The sequence below is a fragment of the Falco peregrinus genome, chromosome Z (genome assembly GCF_023634155.1).
Source record: "Falco peregrinus isolate bFalPer1 chromosome Z, bFalPer1.pri, whole genome shotgun sequence".
NCBI classification, from domain to species: Eukaryota; Metazoa; Chordata; class Aves; order Falconiformes; family Falconidae; genus Falco; species Falco peregrinus.
This window is the reverse complement of record NC_073739.1, coordinates 72508613-72528190: the sequence shown is the minus strand read 5'-3', so window position 1 is coordinate 72528190 and position 19578 is coordinate 72508613. Positions and strand designations below refer to the sequence as shown.

General features: G+C 39.0%; 1 protein-coding gene across 8 annotated transcripts in view; it reads left to right on the top strand.

Moving 5' to 3' along the window:
- Positions 1 to 19578, top strand: part of RAI14 (retinoic acid induced 14) — an 87413-nt gene that overhangs the window by 33343 nt on the left and 34492 nt on the right. For 3 of the 8 annotated variants that reach the window (XM_055790975.1, XM_055790976.1, XM_055790977.1), the window contains one exon: positions 18165 to 18295. In XM_055790975.1, coding sequence (XP_055646950.1) covers positions 18165 to 18295 — 131 coding nt within the window. Of the gene's footprint in view, positions 1 to 4493; positions 4627 to 13881; positions 14013 to 18164; positions 18296 to 19578 lie in introns of those variants that run through there. The other 5 variants (XM_055790974.1, XM_055790970.1, XM_055790978.1 and 2 more) reach the window with 4 other exon arrangements.

Here is a 19578-nt window from a genome sequence, read left to right as displayed (position 1 = left end):
TGCTTTCCTTGTCCTGACCAGCCTGTAGCTTCTGTTGACCTTGTTACTCTGGCTTATTGATCGTCCCTGAGATGTACAGGGATGCATGTACCTTAGTACTGCGTGAAGTTTGTGCTCAGTCTCCCTGTGGCAGTTTCAAAATATACATGTGGAAATGTGTGCCTTTTTTTTTTTTTAATTGAGTGGTTATAAATTTCCCTTTCTCCTATCTGTGTTCATAGAGTGACTATAGAGTGGATGCTTTGAAAAAAATTAATCTTTTTAGATTTTTGAAGACTACTTGTGGCTGACCCAGCTGTATGGAATACAGGTACAGATAATACAGCTAAGTCTAGCTGATTGTGAAACAGGTTGCCATGATAACATGCTCCATCCTCCCACTTAAACAGTTAAGGAAACTGGAATGCTTTAACCATGCAAATCAGATAAATTGTACTCTTTGAATGGATTCTTTGCCTTTTTTTTCAGCTGTTGGTACAAGAAATGCCCTTTTGTGCTGTCTTCAGAAACAGAACAAAAGTATTCTTGAATACTGTGCATCATCGTATATGGGCTGAGCTCCTTTTTCATAGCTCTCTCCAGTTCTCATGTGACTGTTTATTTCGGGGCTCCACTGTATTTCCCAGATACAAATGATTTCAGGCTCAGATTAGAGGGAGTGATTTCAAGATGAGTCTGCTGTTCTATTATTTTAAAAATAAACATGAATATTTGTCCCACGCATTTTCCTAAATGCCAGCTCTCTCCGTCCCTGAGATTGTATTAAACCAGTGAAATAATTGGTATATTTTCTACATTGGTTGGGGAGAAAACCTACTTAGATTAATATTTTCAGTATGATACGTACTTGTTATCTGTATAATCCATAACAAAAGCAAATAAACAAAACATCGCCTTTGTGAGTAGTAGGATCCTATTGAACTATGATGTTAAAACACCCATAGGTGTTAAAACACCCTAGGTATACTAGGATCTGGACATAATTATTTTCTCTTTTATGTTGAAATTCTAGCTATGCTGGGAGTGTAGTTTAAGTACTAACTACTTTGTTGTTTGTTTTGTGTCATGTTTTGTTGAAGTGTATAGAAATTGACTGACTGTATCCAACAGAGAGATGCGTTTTGGTAAAATGCATCTTGTGAGTTCTGCCAGAGCTGCCTGGGAGTGGTCTCCAAGGTAACCAGGCTTTTCCCAGCATAACTCAATAGCTCTGTCAAAAATAAGTGCTGGTTGTGGCTGCCTTAGTGCAGAAGCTAGAAACTAATCATTTTTTATTGGACACAAGTAATTAGTGCTCTCCTTATGGACCAGTGTTTTATGTAGAGATCATTCATGTGAGACAGGCTGTGTCACCTCTCTGAAAGGGTTCAGAGTTCAGTCCCAAGCTCCCAGAGGTGGAAGAGACCACATGTTGAATGAAGCATGTTCCAGCTTCTGGGGTTGAGAGTAAATCTTTCTGTGCTTGTCTCCCTAGCGATTTCTCCTTCAGCCAACTAAAAACCAGTATTGGCTTCCCCTGGTGGGAGGTGCATAAGCAGACAGTGAAAGATATAATGAAACTTGAAGGACTTACATGCTTTTTTTTTTTTTTGGTCAGACTAAATAAATCCTTCTTAAACATAATAATTTTTTATGGCTTAAAATAATTAAAATCTTGCACTAAAACACCTTACTTTTCTAGGTCTACTGAAATGCATGGATTTTTTTAAAATTGCCTTTTTATTGTGTTGCAGTCTCATGCAAACAACATACGGATCATAAACATTGAAGTATGTTGTTTTGGACTTTACAATGAAATTCTATCGTTTCAGTTTGCCTAATATGATGTCTCTTAAAATAGCAGTGGCATGACTGGTTATAGTGTTTGCAGTAACTCGGAGCACGTATAGTGTGTCAGGATGTATGGAGCGTGTTGATAAAGCTCAGTGAGACTGGCTGTCATCCACCTTCCACTTCAGTTTTCCTGTTTAACATTAAATGTTTGGAAAACTTCTTGCATAGGCATAGAAATAAGAGTGACGCATTCTGAAGTTAAACAAAACTAAGGAAGTGGCTAGCTCCTCGTGAAGCTTAATATTAATCTAAAACTTCTAATTTATTTTCAAATAGTGTAATATTCTTAAAGTGTTTTACATTTGCCAAAATGTTTGTTGCTTTCATTAAACAACACCCCAAAACCAAAACAACAAACCAAATGCAAAAACCCCACACCAAAACAGAACCCCAAAACAAAACTGAATTGGAATAGCTGAATTATCTGTCCCCACATTTATACCTGATGTTCTTTGCTTGAATTTCCAGTGCAAAAAGCTAGTGTGTAAAAGCCTTCCAACTCTCTGACACACCATGGAGGCTGCAGGTCACCTTCCTGCAGTTGTGAAGCCTTGGCCCAGTGTTTGATGTCTTGTGCCATCGATGGCATTTGTGCTAAAAGAAAGTGACACTGGAGATGCTCAGCCTGTAGTGAGCATAACAGCCCAGTTTATTTAAAGGGGAGCACAGTAAAACCAGTTCATTGGCTGGGCAGGCATTCAGCAAGAAGCCTGAGGCAATGGTTGTGTCAGGGACTGGGTACAAAGCCTTGGACAGCTGCAGCACAGAGGTTTAATTTATAGTGACATCGCAGAGTGTGTGCCAAAACTTTCCTCACTCCTAGGGAAACACTTTCTAGTGCATAATCGTTCAGCCTTGTAGAGTTCTTTGGAGATGCTGAGGAGTATTTTGTTTTTTGGGGTTTTTTTTCTCAAGCAGACGGTGGTGTTCTGTGGTGAGATTGTGGAGGACTTTCCTGTTCATGCTTCACTATAATTTCTGTAGTCACTGCAGTAATATTACTCCCATATTTTGCTAATTGCAGTATCTTCACTGTAACCTTTTCTGGAAAAGTAAAGTGAAATCAACCTCCTGTTCTTAGCTTAGTCAGTCTCTTCCCATTCAAGCAGCATACTAGGCCAAAAATCTTTAAAACTTGATACCTCAGAAGTAAGTGCAGGGCTGTTGTGAAATACGATGTGATGTTTTCCAAATAGAAGTCCTTGATTTTTTGATATTTTTTTTTAGTGAAGTGCAAGGTTTTTGAAGAATAAAACAAAACTAATATGTGGTAGCTGATACTTCACCAGTTTTAAAAAAATATATTTTTTTTTTGCTAGCATGCAAGCCAGGTTCTTGAGAGCTTTCTTTTCAAATCCATACTTAGGTACATAAACAAGATATTTAACTTTCAAAATGGCCGATTCAACAAAGAGTTCACTATTTCTATAGTGGGATATACATGATATAAAATATACTTAATGCAGGACATGATAGTCCACTGAAGTTGTATCCTTCAATAGTAAAGATGTGTCCTCAGCCTCTGTCAGAACGACGGTTTTGTCTGTCCTTAGGTTTTGTTCAAACCCTCAATTAGTGTGGCTGTAGCCTGTTGCTGGTTTAGACTTAAACATTTAATTTGAGTTATCATTAAAAGCTTTTGCCAGAAGATTGTAGGAAGTGGTGGCTGGGGTACAAGAATACCGTACAATCAAAAGTATTCTAGCTTTCTGCCTGAGTGGTTAAGGCAGCATAGCCAAATCTGGTGGCTTTGAACCATTTTTGTTCAGCAGTCATGTAAAAAATGTTGGGCTGGTGATACGGAGCTGGCCTGTTGAGTCCAAGACTACTGTCTTGCTTTTCTTAATTGCCTTTGGATACTTGAGAAGGAGCTAAAAGATTACTAGGGATCTATAGCATACAGGTTGCTTGAGCACAAGGACTCCTTTCTTAGGAATGTGCTTGTTGGTGAGGTGAAACACAGATGTGGGGTAGCAATGCTGTTTTTTTTCTTTCTACTTTATATCTTCCTACTGAAGAATAGCAGTGTCATCATGTGTGGTTAGCAGCTAAGACAGCGTTTCTAGCGTGACCTGGTGCCTGTCAGGCTGTATGTACACCACTATGTCAATGATTTCTGTTCTGCAGAGCAGGAGAGGGAATAGGAGCTGTGGTATAAAAAGCACCAGGGCTGAACAGATTTCTGTTAAGAACAGAGCAGTCAGATTGACAGTCCCTGGTCTTTTGATTCCGGTAGTGCCTTTCAGTGCATATCTAGGGAAGAGCAACCACTGAGCAAGTGTGTATGACAATTCTCCATAATACTTTCATACCTGATGACTGTTTTCAGCTCATGCAGTTTCCTGAACGTGGAAATTGATTCCTTGTGGTTTGAATGAATCTCTCTTCCAAATCTCTATTGAAACTTTCTACCTAATATGTTATCTGTCCCTCCTTGAACCCACATAAACTTGTGTCCACAACATCCTTTCGAAGGAATTCCACAAGTCTACTATCGACTTCCTTTGGTTTGGTTTTGACTTGGTTCCGCTTTCAGGTGATGGTCCCTTACTGTGCTGGATAAGGCACTGAATGGCTCATCACTGTCCATCTGCCCCATATTATTATTGTTTTTTGTCAATTTTGTATCCCTCTTAACTTTCCTGTTTTGAGGCTGAAGCACCCTAGCCTATTCATTCTTCATGTGGATGCTGGTTTGGATCATCTTTGTGCTTCTGAAACTTTTCCAGCTCTAATGCCATTTTAGAGAAAGAGACCAATATTGCACATTGGTGAACAGCTTGAATGTATAGTGTGTGTAGTTATTCTGTTTTCTTCTTTATGCTTTAACTGATGATTGGTGACACTTTGATTTCATATGGATTGGACTGGGAGTTGGGAAACACTGATGCTTTTTCCCAGCTCACTTATGTAGTCACTTGGCTTGTTGGTTTCTGCTGCTTCTCTAAATTTTTACATTGATGTGGTTAAGTGTGCATGCTCTTATGGAAAAGAATACTCGGTGTGTGCTCTTTTAGTGGCTGTTGGGGCCCTGTCTTTATTGAGGAGTGAGGTATTATTACGTAGGGAATTGTAACATGGTGGTTTTAGAAAGGCTTTGGAGCAGTTATATCTCAGTCCATTCCCAGTAATCTTACCTTGCTAGTTTTATCACTGTGAGAAATGAAACTCTTGCTGCTTGTCATTTTTCCTTTTCTTGCTGGAATCAATCTGTTTTTCTGGTAGCCTGACTTCAGTTGTGGGTGGCTTTAAACTACCTAAAATAAAAAGTAGAGGTATTTTATAGAACTGTTAGACCTTACATGTTTAGTTAAGGTATCTGTGCGCACCTTCTTTAAATGGCACCCTGAACTTAATGAGGACCAATATGATAACAATGTACTGAACTGTTACCATTAATTCCAAGTGATTGTGTGAAATATTTGAATAACTGAGGAATTCATGACTCCTGTTGTGCATATTTGGGTAATTAATGAATTGAAGAGTATTTTACCTGTTACAGCTGATGGCTCCAATTTCCGTGTCAGCAGTTTTTTTCATTCAACATTTACGTAATGTAGAAAATAGCATTCTTTGCCACTTACCATATGCATATTCTTAGTTGATGTGTACTCTTCTCTCTTCCCTAAATACTTTTTAAAGGAAGCTTCTTTTGATTTGCAAACAGTCCTTTAAACTTTTTTTCCTAGCATTTTTATGTTAATTAACTGTGAAGTAGTAATAACCACAGATGGATTTCAAAGTTTATAAAGACAGACTTTTTTAAAGCTGCATTGCTGGAGAAAGGTGTAACAATTAAGTAGTTCATTATACCTATTTAGCTGAGCAGTGTTTGTAACAATAATGGTTGATGCATTAATGTAGATTTTAGGAGCAATACCCATTTCTTTTCCAAGAGAAAGCATAGGAGTATTTATCTTGGGGACTTATAAAAACCCTACTTATTTAGTCATACCTTTTTAAAATAGCTAGCCAGATGGATCCAGGGAATGCTTGTGTATGTCACACATGTCTAATGCCTTTCTTTCTCCTGGGACCAAACTACATTACATCATATTTTGTGATTACAAGACAGAATTTCAGTGGAACTTGGCCATATGGTTGAGTCATCTGTTCTCTTCAGTTTTGGAAGGATTATACTAACGTCTTCAAAAGACTGTTAAATTTATTGGCTTTTTTTAACCCATAAAATTTGGAAGCCTGCTGTCTCTGGCAATGAAAACTACCCCATTTTCAGCTTATTATTTATATAATCCTGTGCAGTTAGTTATTAACTGAACCTGTTAAAGGTGCTGTTACAGGATGCAAAAAAGAGGCTTGTATGGTATTTTGGGTTTCCCATCTCATGAGATGGAAGGGAACCCCAAAGTTATGTGATGTGGATTCCTAAAAGAAATGAGAAAACCCCAGCAAACACACATTCTTTGCATTTTGTTCGTGACTCACAAAGCTCTTGGGTGTTATCTCTTCCCTGAAGACTTGAAACCTGTTACAAATCCTTGTTCTCCCTCTCTCACTCCACCCTTTCATATAAATTATTGAAAAGCATGTTTTGAAAATGTTGAGATTTACCTCCCTGCTGACTGGCCATTTGCTCCTGGGAACAGTCTGAATTCAGCAGTTATTCGTTCATAGTTGTTTCATTAGATATACTTCACAGAATCCAGCATAGCCTTGTTGTACAGTCTCAATCTTCAAAACGTATGTCAGGTAGTGATGGGGAGTCTGACTAGGGGTATTTGTCAGGTCACTCTATTTCTAAATTTCAAAGGGCTAGGGTGGCTTTAGGGAAACGTTTTGTAAGATTTGTATCATTACTAGGCATTTCTTATGTCGGCCCCTCCACAGACCCTGATGAAGAAGCTGTGGCTGTAACAGGGATGTTTTTGATGACAGGAAGGGGGCCGGTAGCACAGCAAGCCCACTTACTTAACATGGGATTGTGTGCTTTGTGTCCAGAGAGACTCTGGGCATTGTACTGCCCTTCAGGATTTTATGCTTTCTGCGTCTTTTTATTGCTGATTTTTAATTTTCAGTGGCTTTTTACTGGGAAGGTGAAAATCTCAAGGTTGTTTAGCTGCTGAGCTCTCCTATTATAGAAATGTGTATGGATCTTGTGAATAAATTGGAATATAAGCTAGACAACTCAAAGTAGGGTTTCTTGATGTGGCAGCAACAGTGTTGCTCACAGAGGGGGATCAAGACTATAACAGACAAACCATCAGCAGCTCTTACCTCTGGTAAGAGAAGAGTAACTGGGTGGCTGTGGCATGCAAATATAATCCAGCCTAGAAGTAATTAATAGGAGCCAATCAAATCTTTAATTAAAAAAGAAAAAGGGTGTCTGTTTGTGACTCTTGTCATCTTGTGTGCATAATGCTAGCATGTTTGGTGAGATGCAGGGTATCCAGATTAGCAAGAGTACTGTAGCGATAGCACTTAGCACTCTGGTAAATCACATATGGATACGAATAGTCAGATGAGAATGGGAGGGTTATTTACTAGTCCATTAATACTGAGCTGGGGTGGTTGCACCAGGCAGCAGATAGCTCAGTCACTGTTTAAACAGGCAAGAGTTAAACCCCAGCTTGAGGCAGTGGAACCAGCTGCCTGGAGGATGCTATGCCTTGCTTTGGCCATGGGCAGGTGAAAGGTGAAGCCATCCATGCCTGCTGAACAGAAAATCTGTTTTTTCTGTGGGCTGTGCATGTTATTACTCATCCCTGTAGAGAAACAGAGCTCCTTCTGCAGGTGAGGCCTAAGGGAAGGAGCCAGGCTGAGTGCCTGCTTGCTCTTTCTCTCCTTTTACTTAAGGCCTGCCATGTGTGGGCAGTTGATGTTCCGCATACAGAGAGCCTGGCGCATAAAAGACTTGTCTGATTCTCAGTGCATGTGATGTGAAGGATAAACAATGTGGGAAGATATGGTGGTGTGAAATCTCACGTGCTGTTCTCTGGCTGCTGAAGTGTATTTTATCTTTATGCACAACAATTGCTTACTTTTATGCACAACAATCTCTTAAATCTAACTGGGAGTGTTTCTTAGGTGTAACCTTCCTATGACTCTTGGATTATCCTTCTTGCACCCATGGAAGTAAAAGCAGATAAGCTTAGATTGCTGCTTTAGTATTTGATTCTGGAGACTGACAAATATTAGATCTAAAGATCAACCCATGACACAAACATCTAGCAGTGGCCTCGTGAAGATCAGACAGTGAATCTTCTTTGCCTTCTTTTGTGGTTGTGAAGTACTTTTGGAGATTGGGTTGAGCCCTTAAAGACTCCAAACAAAATAACTTCTTGGAATAGGGTTTTGTCTCAATGTATGCACTGTTTTGTTTGGCTTTGTTGTGGGTTTCAGAATAGAAGGCTATAACCCTGTAACAGTGGATATATCTTTTACAAGAATGACAAATTCAACTATAAATAGGTTGTTTTTCTACTCTGAGTAGTTTTGAGATTTTAATACATATTTTGTTACAAATTTTGAAATTGTATTGCTTCCTACAATGGCATAAAATGGTGTATATATATAAAAACTATTTTAGAAACAAGCATCTAAGATGTTTCCTGGTGCTTATAGAGAATATTAAGATGGTGGAGCTTTGTCAAGATATCTACTTTAGTCTTGCTAGTAGAGGAAAAAAGAAAAAGGAAACAGCTTTCATTGTGAGCTGTTATGTCATGTAAACATCTGTAACACAAAAATAAGGTGCCATGATGGCTTGTTACCTTATGAATACATCTCACAGCAGTGGTAATTCTGTTCAATTAATGCAGTTCTGGACTGTGTGCAATTCTGCTTGGTGCTGAGGTGGGTTTTGTTTGTCTGCAGGGTTCATAATTAGCTTTTATTCCCTTTTGCAGAATAATGGGGATGAAAAAAGGGCAGCAGCTCTAAACTTCATGAAAACCATCTTACAATGCAGAAGTGGCAAGATGGAGAAGTTTTGCTGTAGACATGAGGAAAGATGGAGCCATGGGTCTAAAGCACCAGTCCTAGTGATTGAAGTACTGGTGTATTTGAGTGGGTTCCAGCACGGTGGATGTCCATTTGCTCATCTGGAAACAAAAAGATCCATCAAGTACCTGTGTTCTCAGACTAACTAGTCAACAGAAATTAAAATCTGGGTAGATGTAGTCAGCTCAAATACTCATACACAATAGCTGAATAAACAAACTTGCTTGCATAGTTGGCATTGTCCCTGTTTCTTACAGCCTGCTTACCATGGAAATACACTTACTAGATAAAAGGAAAGATTAAATTGTCCAGCAATTTCATTTTAATTCTTTTGATTTCACTTGTTCCCAACTGACCGTGAAGCAGATGTGCAGCAGAAATCCTGAAAACTTGTGAAATCTTACGTGCATTGCTATTTGACCTTGATAGATAGCTAAAATCTGTTGATTCAGTAGTTCTTCAGTCTTAAAACTAGAAAGTAGTCATTAGAAAGTAGCCTTTTCCATGTATCATATGCTGGTGATCAGTATCTTGTTTATATATATTTTTATTTTTAAGTGTAAAGAATACCTGAGGATCCTTAGTGTTCCAGGGATAACCATTTGAGAAATGTTGGAGTATTTTAAGTTTGTGTTTTGATATCTCATGGATTTTTTTGAAGGAAAGAGCTGCCATGTGTCCAGCAGTAAACAGTAGTCCATTAGGTGTGTTTTAGTTTTAGTAACATTTACTGAGTAATTTCAAGATGAGAGGAACAGTCATCTGAGTTCATAGTAGCTCAAATCTTTAGAACTATGAGAAAAGACAGACGAATGGGATATGGTCACTTCAAGCAGGATTGATTTAGCTTTTTTATCTTTAAAAACTCTCTTGTGTTTTGTTCTTGTGTTAAGACAAACATTGTTTCATTTATACAAATATACAAAATTAATTCTTGGGGGGGGGGGGGTGTCTCTGTATTAGTGAGAATGATTGGTTGCATATGGTGTGGTTACTGCTACATCCTTTGCTATCTGAAAGTAAAGATTAATCTCCAGTTGCTGTATTGGTGATGTGTGAGGTGATAAACAATGGGCAGTAGCTGGACTTACTGCCAATGCTCTGGCTGTACATTACTAATGATTTAAATGTAGTTTTTCTTATTTTGTCGTAGTGCCTTGCATTTTGTGACCTTTTGCTCATCACTTTTCCTTTGTTTCTGCCAGAATGAAATTGGTTATGTGAAAACGTCAGTCGCTGCTTATAGGAAAATAGAAGCCCTGAGGTACTTACATGTGATGTTAATAGGAACTCTTGCTGTTCCTCAAATGCAAAGATTGATTTCTTTTATCTTGTTAAAAGACTTAAAAGTAGTATCTGTAGGAAAAATACATTGTCGCCTTTACTAGGAAGTAAAATGAGCAGCACATGTGAGCTCTGTGCCTCCCAACCCACACAGAAAAAACCAAAACAACAAACTGAACAACTCCCCAAAAAACCTACCAAAAACCCCCAAAATAAACAAGAAACAAGTATCTCTGCAAAACAGCAAAGTCGTAAGTGTGTTTCTTGCCATTTCCTTTTCCCTCTTAATTGTTCTTGGAGCACAGTTCACAGCCTGCTGCAAATTCCAGTTGTTATTTAAGCGAAGACCACCCTAACTATTTTTTACAACCCTCACCACCCCCAGCTTGGAGTCTCAGATGACCATTTCAGTCAGGTCATCTTTTCCCTTCTCTGCTGGTGAAAGACTCTTTCATTTCACAGCTTGTAGTCCCCTTTTGCTAGGAAAGTTTCTGGGCAGCCTCCCTGGCTGATAGAAGCACCCTGCTGAGTGACTTGCTGTTCAGTTGCATTATTCTGGGGTTCAGCATGAAAAAATGGTTTGCTTGGATAATAATCACTTCTTTATCTACAGAAGCTACCCAGTGAATGGGTAATTATCAAGGTTTACTGACAATCTACCATTAGTCTTTTGTTATCGTTCCTTGTTCATTCACTTCAACTGCTTCCTGTCTTCCCCGTGGTGCTTTTTTTCCTGTGGTTCAAATGGAATTCATGATCTGACACAAATACAGTCTCCAGTGTCAAACAGACCTCACGCACTTTGTGTGGACAGTTACCCCAAGCCTGGCACAGTAGCTCAAGAAGCAAGAGGGCGGCAACAGACTAACACTTCTGTTTGTAAAATGTTATTTGCATTGTTGCTGCTGTTTCCACCTTTAAAGAAATGCATGTGTAAGCTCTGTGAGCTGCAAACGTTTTGTCTTGCTATGTAAGCATAATTAATATTATTAGCCACCAGTCACCTAACATAGGGAACATGCGTGGCCAAGTGAAGCTGGAAAAGGTTATTTCTGTTGCAGCAGTTAGTGACATTTAGATAATATCACTATTAATAACTTTCAAGCCCATTGTCATGCTTTGTGTTTTTGACAACTTAATTAGAGGTCAAGACTTCTGTGGTAAAGTTAATGAACATAGCATCTTTTGGTATGGCCTTAAGGGTGCTGCCTCCGTGGAGTGTGGTGCAATAGAGGTCAGCTTGCATTGCCACTGGTGCTATATACACACTACCGGCAGACTTCAAGAAAGAGCTGGAGCTACAGCAGTTGAAAGGGGCCTGGAAGGCAGCATCTGCTGGCATCTGCTGAGCTCTGAAGTCCTAGGAACTGCTGCCACAGACTAGGATAAACTGTTTCTGATAAACCCAACAACATCCTGCCCCTCTGCAAGGAAGATTTCCATTCCCACCACGCAAGTTTGCTACTGGGAAATACAGTCTCTAAATCAGGGGTGGAGGGCAGGGAGAGGTGTAGGCTGCTTACTCACATACCAGTGACTCCTAGGTTATAATGTTTCAAGATAAGCCATTCTTTTGAGAAAAGCCATTGTCTGTTGTTTTGTTGTTTTAACTTTGTGGGATGTTTTGTCTAGTGAATGCTCTCCCTACAATAGGATTGTTCTACTTTTTAAGACACTCTTGGGAAGTCCAGCACATGTGGACTTTTGTGGATGACCTTGTGATGTTCAGTGTCTTTGCCATGTGATTGTTCATGACGCCAGTCTTTAAGTATTCCTTTCCTTTTCAGACAGTGAGTTGCTGAGTTTGAAATTATCAGGAATTTCAATTTGTTACTCAGCTTCCCTGCAGTTCTGATTTCAGTGGTGATAACATAACTCAGTCTCCAGTAGGTTTGCAACAATGCAAGGTCACTTAAATCATCTCCCGTAGGCTGCATGCCAAAGATAAAGGAACAAAGTTGTTGTCCTGTTAATATTTGCTCAGGTCTTTGCACATGGAAAACACTGTGTACAAGTGCTAAGTAGAACTATCACCTCTAACATGTTATTTCTTGCATGACATTTACTGGTAATCTTGAAGGCAACTGAGCTTAAGATCCTGGTGTGTTGATGAAAAAGAATGGGTAGGTTTTTGAAACATATTTTTCAATTCTTGAGCATCTCTTGTAAAAAGGAAGATGTTCACTTTGTGATGGAAAATTATGTGTAAAATAGGTAGTACAAGCTTTAACTATAAAAAATAAGCTTTGAGATGAAGGTTTCTCTTTGGACTCAAAACAGTGTGTCAGCTTGTCACTACACTGAGCAGTTTCAGCCCCAAGAGTATGGTAACTATACCTTGTTAATATCTTGCAACCATAGAACTATCTCTTGGTTTTCAGAGGAAATAACCTGTGCGTAGAGGAAGCTTGGCGGAGACACAGTCAACTGTCAGTACAGTTAACTGCCAGTAACTGCTGCCGAGTGTGTGTCTGTGGCTGATGGAGCTGCAGTTTTGAGAGTTCAGCCTATCTTGATGGTGATTATTGAAGGTGTTGTGAGCACTCTGCATTTGGCTTGAGTATCATGCCCTTTTTAAACACCAATCATAACTGATGGTGTAAATTGAGTCAATCAGTTCTGTCCTGCCCTCAGCCTCACTTCGTTAACCTTGACCAGACAGTGCCCTGTGCAGGAGTGGTTTTCCATTCTAAGCATGGCTAGCTTTCCTGCCAGCTTCTTTCTCAGCTTCCTAAATACAGAAAACACATAACTGTTGCCAGAGAGATGTTTCTGAGTGAGGCCATATAGCACAGCTTCTTATCTGAAAATTTAAAATTAAGATTAAGGAACATGATTGAGATGAGTGTTAAATTTCAATCAGAAATTTTAACCCAGCTCTGCAATGTGGTGTTTGGATTTTGGTTTACCATCATTTCAACTGTCATTGTGTTGTATTTGTGTTTTCTTGCTTCAGTATTGCAGGTGATCGTAGCGGTTAGGATTTATTAGGGATGGTGGATTATCTGATCTCCTGCCTAACTATGCTACTGTTAATAGGAAAAGAATGACTATTTTTAGGCATGACTAAAAATGCCTTCTTTTATCCAAAAACTTGCACTTCCTGTGCTTCGATCAATTTTATTCTGTCTCTTCATTCAATATGCCTGTTATTGCTACCTAAATTGAACAGTATGCAAATGTTTTTTAAAAACTGGGTATTAGGAAAAACTTATTCACTGAAGGGGTGGCAAAGCATTGGAACAGGCTGCCCAGGGAGGTGGTGGAATCGCCATCCCTGGAAGCATTTAAAGAACGCATAGATGTGGTGCTTATGAGACATGGTTTAGTGGTAGACTTGGCAGTCCTGGATTAATGGTTGGACTTGATGATCTTGAAGGTCTTTTCCAACCTAAATGATTCTATAATTTTCCTGAAGACCCTGCTACTACTCTGTGTCAACCTTCGGTTTGATGTGCCCTACATGGGTTTGCTCAGGATGTTACATGTCTAGGCGTCTCTGACATAAAAGGAAACATTAATTTATATTACTTGAAAGAGTGGTAGTAACAGGACTGAAACTTCCCAAGGGGTATTTGGTGGATGGTGCCATGCTACTTGGATGTAACTTGAAAGCTGAGACAGTGCATGTAGATAAAAGCTTGGGGGGGTGGGAAGTGCTGAGGAACATTGTGATAGAGGCAGCAGGATGTGGCATTGGGGGAGCTGAAGAAGGGGCCTTAGAGAAATGTTTGCGCAGCCTGGATAAGTGGATTGGGATGGTTTGTGGGGTTGTGGTGAAGGAAGCTTGATGCAGCAGGTTTATGAAGTTAAGATCTCCAGTTATGCTGGCCATCTCAGTCCTTCCAATACTCTTGGCAGAAGAGAGCATCTTTCATGTGCATGCTTTCCAGGAGAAACAAATGCTGGTATTGTATGATAAACGCCAGTTCAAGGTATTTTTTACACTGAACAGTATTAACTGTAGCTGGGAGTGCTCATGGTTTGCATTATCCCACCAGAGGTTACCACCCAAGTCTTTGGTGGATAGTTGATGATAAGTGTGACTTGTGGGGTAAAAACCAGGCTCATACTACAGGGGATTCAGAAATTATAAGTAATGCAATAATCGCTGCCTCTGTTCAGAGGTCTGCATTTTCTGATGTGCTTGGTGGCTGCGCTGTACTTGAATACATGAGGCACTGTGAGAGCCCTACTGACTTAAATGCCTCCGACTTGCTTGCCAAGTCCTGGGCACAGTGTCTTTGTGGGTGGTATTCTCGCTCCTTCTAGATTTTTTTTTTTCCCGAAGAAGATGGTTGGTAGGGCTACGGTTCCCTTTTGGAATGGATGTTTTTGAGAGGCCACTGCATGCCATTTGTTACATTAGCTGTACCTTTAACTTCTGGAATGCATTGTGCAACGCTGCTGTTTTGAACACAGGATTGACCTGTTTTTTTCTTACCCACTGTCAGAGGAATACTTGACCAGACATTGATGCCTGATAGTTGTTTCTTTTCTGTGTGGACAGATATATCCCTAATTTCATTTTGAAAATAAAATTAGGTCTATAAATAGATTTACATAACTTGCATTATAGTTAAATATGTATAATTTTGAGACAGCTTGAATATAAAATCGACATTTCAGCTACAGTAATGACATGTTTATTGGTGCCCTAGAGTGGAATTTGTATTGCTTTAATGCAAAGATCCATTACTTTTAGATGGGCAATATAGAATGATGGCTTTTAAGCACCTTACGTAGAACACAGCAATTTTAGTTTATAAATGAGTATAACTGCTGCACAGTGATGAGGGGAAACTGTATCATTTTGTTTTCCAAGAGCAAAACAAAGTTGCTGATACAGTGGTCTTAAAGATGTTATAGCGTCAGTAAGGAAATTTGAAAACATGCAATTGGAAGAAGTAATGTAAGTAGATTAGGTATGTGGCAATCTCTGTTCATTGCTTTAGTAACTCTCAGTCACAGCACTTAGAAGAAGACGCACTAATTAGATATAGAACTAAAATCAGGGGTCTAAAATTACTACCAAATACAGATCTAGTGTTCAGCCTCTACCACTTTCCACTAAGCAGGAAAAAGAATTACCAGCTTTGTCTGAAAAATAAGGAAATGTACACTGACAGGCTTTCCTTGACACTGAGATGAATCTGATAAAACTGAGTGTTTTCAGGGTCCCTGTGACAGACTGCACTCCTTAACAGTTTGTCCAAGTTCAGTTCTGTTTAGTTCTTAAATATGAGGGAATTTGTTTAGCTGTACAGTTAAGTAGGAAGAAAATTTTTAAGTGAGGCATTGTTAAATCTTTCTTTAAGTGTGTGTGGGTGAATGGAGGGGTGTGGGGGGTTAAGGATATGGTTTATAATTACACTAAAGATTCATTACACTTTCTGTTCATGTAACAGACTAATACCATATGTCATAAAATATTTTGCTTCTAACATAGACATGGCATCATTCTGCAACATCACATTCACTTTCAGAACACTCCAGGCCTCCCCATTCATTATCTCTCTGTCTTCTAGGTGCAGCTTCAACACTAGGTAAACACTGAGGAGTAATTTTGGACCGAGCTGTGTTAGTTTCTCTTGGGTGTGGGATGTTAATGGTAATGTAATAATAGACAGGGATATCCTTATCACAGCAGCTTCTCAAAGGGGAAATTGACTCTTGATCTCAGTTCTTTCTTAAATTTGGGAGTTGGCATTAGTGTGCTTGCTTGCTTATACCAGAATACTGGATATTGGATTATATGTCAGTAATGTTTCAATTTAATGGCTGAATATTGAAGGAATATTCATGAAAATGCTTCTTGAAGACATAGTTGTTTTTGTACTACAAATCTGAATGCTCTTCTGAAACCTGTTCTGCCAAGCATTTTCAGAAGGCCTTGATGTTAACATTTTCTTGTGGCTTATTCTGCTTCATGTTTCAGAAGCAAACTGGTTATTTCAGGTCATAAGAAAATCTTAAATTAGGTGTTGCATTTCTTTTTCAAAGTATGCATTAGTATTGGGTTAGGGGTGTGTGTGTGGTGTTTGTAGATTAGCATGTTACCTGCCCTCTCATTTCTTTTCCGAGATTTAAAAAAACCAAAACACAAAAAAACCCAAAGTGCAGGAGTGAGGTACTACCCATGCTTTACAGTCATCTTGGTGATTTGTGGGTTAATGTAATTTATCAAATATCCTATATTTAAATATTTTACATGACTGAATAATAAAAAACAGAAAACAGGACAAACTCCAAAACAGACGGCATTATATGCTGTCAAACAAACAGTGTTAAGAAAGATACGATTTTTAATTATTAGTTAATTTTTAAAACTGCTTTTAATTATTAAATTAATTAAAAATATGTTTTTAATAATAGGCTGCCTTTAAAGCATGAAATTCCCTGAAAGAAGACCATGTAACGAGTTTCATTTCAGGTGGAGCCTGCTGCTTGGCTGGCCACTTGCTGTCATGGAGTCTAAATACTGCTAGGAAATTATTTTTATTTTTTTCTCTGATGTAGGTAATGCTATAGAGTCTACTGAGGTTTGTTCCAGTGCTATAAGAATAAAGAATATAACCTGCTTAATGTGCATTTACCCATCAGTCATACCACTGCCATAACAGACTACGATTGCTCTTTGCCTTCTGCATGCCATTTCCTTTGGCAGAGCTACCGTTCATACTCTTGGTTCCAGGTGGTGTTCCTTCAACTCCTGTCTGCTCTCCTGCTCAGACTGCAGTCTCCCTGATGTTTTTTTATTTGTTTTTTTTTAAATAACTAGTAATCTGGAACACTTTCCTCCTGTTCTGGTTTTCAAGGTGTGCACAGACTGTGAAGCTAGTTCCTATCTGCATGCACTTCATACACTTCTCCTCACAAGTCCAGACAGAAAAGTGTAGAATTTTTTGTTCAGCTGGGGGCAAAAACATCTGTATAGAGCATCAGGACAAAGTGGTTTTTTTGATGTTGTTTGGGTTTTGTTCTTTTAAGTTGGGTATTTCTCAAGGAGCTTATTACTATGTATTTAGATATTCTGAAAGTTGTATAGAATTTGAGTGCTAATGAAGGCAGTCATGCTGGAGATGAGCTGCCTGATGTCAAAGAGAAAGCCATAGTCTGTTGAAGATAACTTCCCTGAGTGTAGCAGGGTGCTAACACTAATCCAAACTCAGCTTTTAATTGCGCTAGATTGCTCTTACTGAAAACTGAACCCTGTTGTTAGTCCTTACTAGAAGACACGGATGCAACTTCCACACCTTTTCAAGAGCTTGTTTTACTGTGATCAGATGGGATGCAGAGAGTTCACTGCCCTCTGTTTTCTTAGTGTCTTGCTAGGTGCACCTTGGAGGACTGGTAGAGGAAATAGGCCATGTCCTGACAATTCAGAGGAGAATGGAGAATCAACACATTAGGAAGTAATGTCCTTTCCATGATTCAGCTGATGAGAAGGAGCAACAAGATGTAGTGGATTAAGTTTGGAAATATTTAAATTAGGGATGTGCCATCTATGAGTCGTTGATTTGTTTGTTTTAAAGAAAAATGTAGGGGTTAAAAGCTCAGTAAAGCTAGTTACCACCTGCAAAAGGCAATCTTTTAACCTGTTACTCTCTACAAAGTGGAAGCTGGGAAAAGCCTGAAATATGGAAAGTTTTGGCTGGCCTCTGTTGTTAGGGTGGGGTGTAAATCAGCTGAGACACCTCATTGCTTATCTACATGATGTATGTGACAAAGGTCCCATGGGGCCAGTGCAGCTCCAAAATAGAAACCAGGATGAGACAAAGGAAGGATAACTTTTATATACAGTAAGAACAAACAGATTTTTTTTTTACTGCATTACTTTACAGAGTTTCCGTGTTAGACATCATGTTCAGTGATTGCTTATCCCCTGGCGTGAGCCATTAAGCCCTTGGGAACCTGTGCTGCACAGCTTGCAAATTACTTTTATGCAGCTTTCTGTGTACCATTTCTTTGGGATGGGCTTTTGTTTCAGCTTTCAATGGTGATAAATGTGTGCAGGATCATTGAGGAGAGCCTGCACACAGTGCTGATATTAATGTTATTTCTCCCTTCTTTTTCTTTTACTCCAGACCAATGAGTGGAATAAGAATGATGATCGGCTGCTGCAGGCAGTGGAGAATGGCGATCTTGAGAAAGTGGCTTCATTGCTGGGTAAAAAGGGAGCCAGTGCCACCAAACAAGATAGTGAGGGCAAAACTGCGTAAGTCCAACTTAAACTTGTGATTTAAGCACAAGGAGAGGAAAAAACAGCCTTGAATGTGTATGCTACTTACATGACTTAAGAGCCAGAGGGCATCCTGAAAATGAAGTTTTCTTTTTCATCTGAAGCACAATACATTCCAGAAAGCTCCGTTAACATAGTCCATATTTGTAATTCTACATTTAAAATGCAATTTCAGGATCACAAATCCATTGAGGTAACTTGAAGTTACCCTTGCTGGGTAGATTGGGGTACCCATTTTAGGACAGGGTGTTTTGAGACTCTGGGAATTTCATGACACTCTACAGATTGCACACTCCAAAAACCATGAATCTCTGGGGCTATTTTTCCCATAGTCATCAGTTTAATGACATAGAAATTAAGATAAATCTTCTTTCTAATGGGTTAGTTTGAACTGAAACTATGGTAACTGAGTTTTAAAACCTTGCAGATGTTAGTGATTTGTGCAACTGTTCCTTGTTTTGATTGAAGTTTGGCAATGAAAGTTTTGTGTGAACGAGATTCCTTTTGCAGTCTCCAATATATTACATGTACAGCATTTTCTTCTATTCTTTCTCTTGTTCTCCTTTGAACATTCTGAATTGTGGAAGATAAGAGATTCCAGTAAGAAAATTACAGTGAAGAGACTGCTGTCCTTAAAATTTCTTTCTCGTGGTATAGAAAGGTGATTCAATGGATAAATGAGAAATACGCATCTTGTGACAGAACCAAAGCTTTCATAAAAATCTGGATAGATGGGGAGAAAGGAAAACAGTTTGTAGTCTTGGAAGAGGCAGCACAAGACAGTTTATACCAAATAGTAATTTCTAATTAATTACTTCTGTGTTATGTTTATTGAGTCACACTCTGCTCCTTGCTTGGTCTGTTTCAGTTTCCCTCATCTGCTCTGTATCTGATCTGCATCTGAGAGAACTGAATGATAGCAGTGACTCATAATGACCTGCAACTTCTTACTGCAGAAGTCCAGGTCCTCTAATTACTTCAAGTGGGCTTTCTCCACAGTTTAATATGTTTTTAATTTTAAAATTAAGTTGCATAGGCATGTTTTTCTTTCTCATAATCAAAGCATGACTTCCATTGAATCTTCTGAATTACAGCTATGTTTAACGTCATGTTTTTACAGTCATTATAACTTAAGAGCTAGATTCTTAAGCTGCACTGTATCCAGTGTAACACCTAGTTTGCAAATTTCATATATCATTTGATACTATGGATTTTCCTAGGGAGCCAACCAAGACTGAAATTATGATCAGTGAGTACAT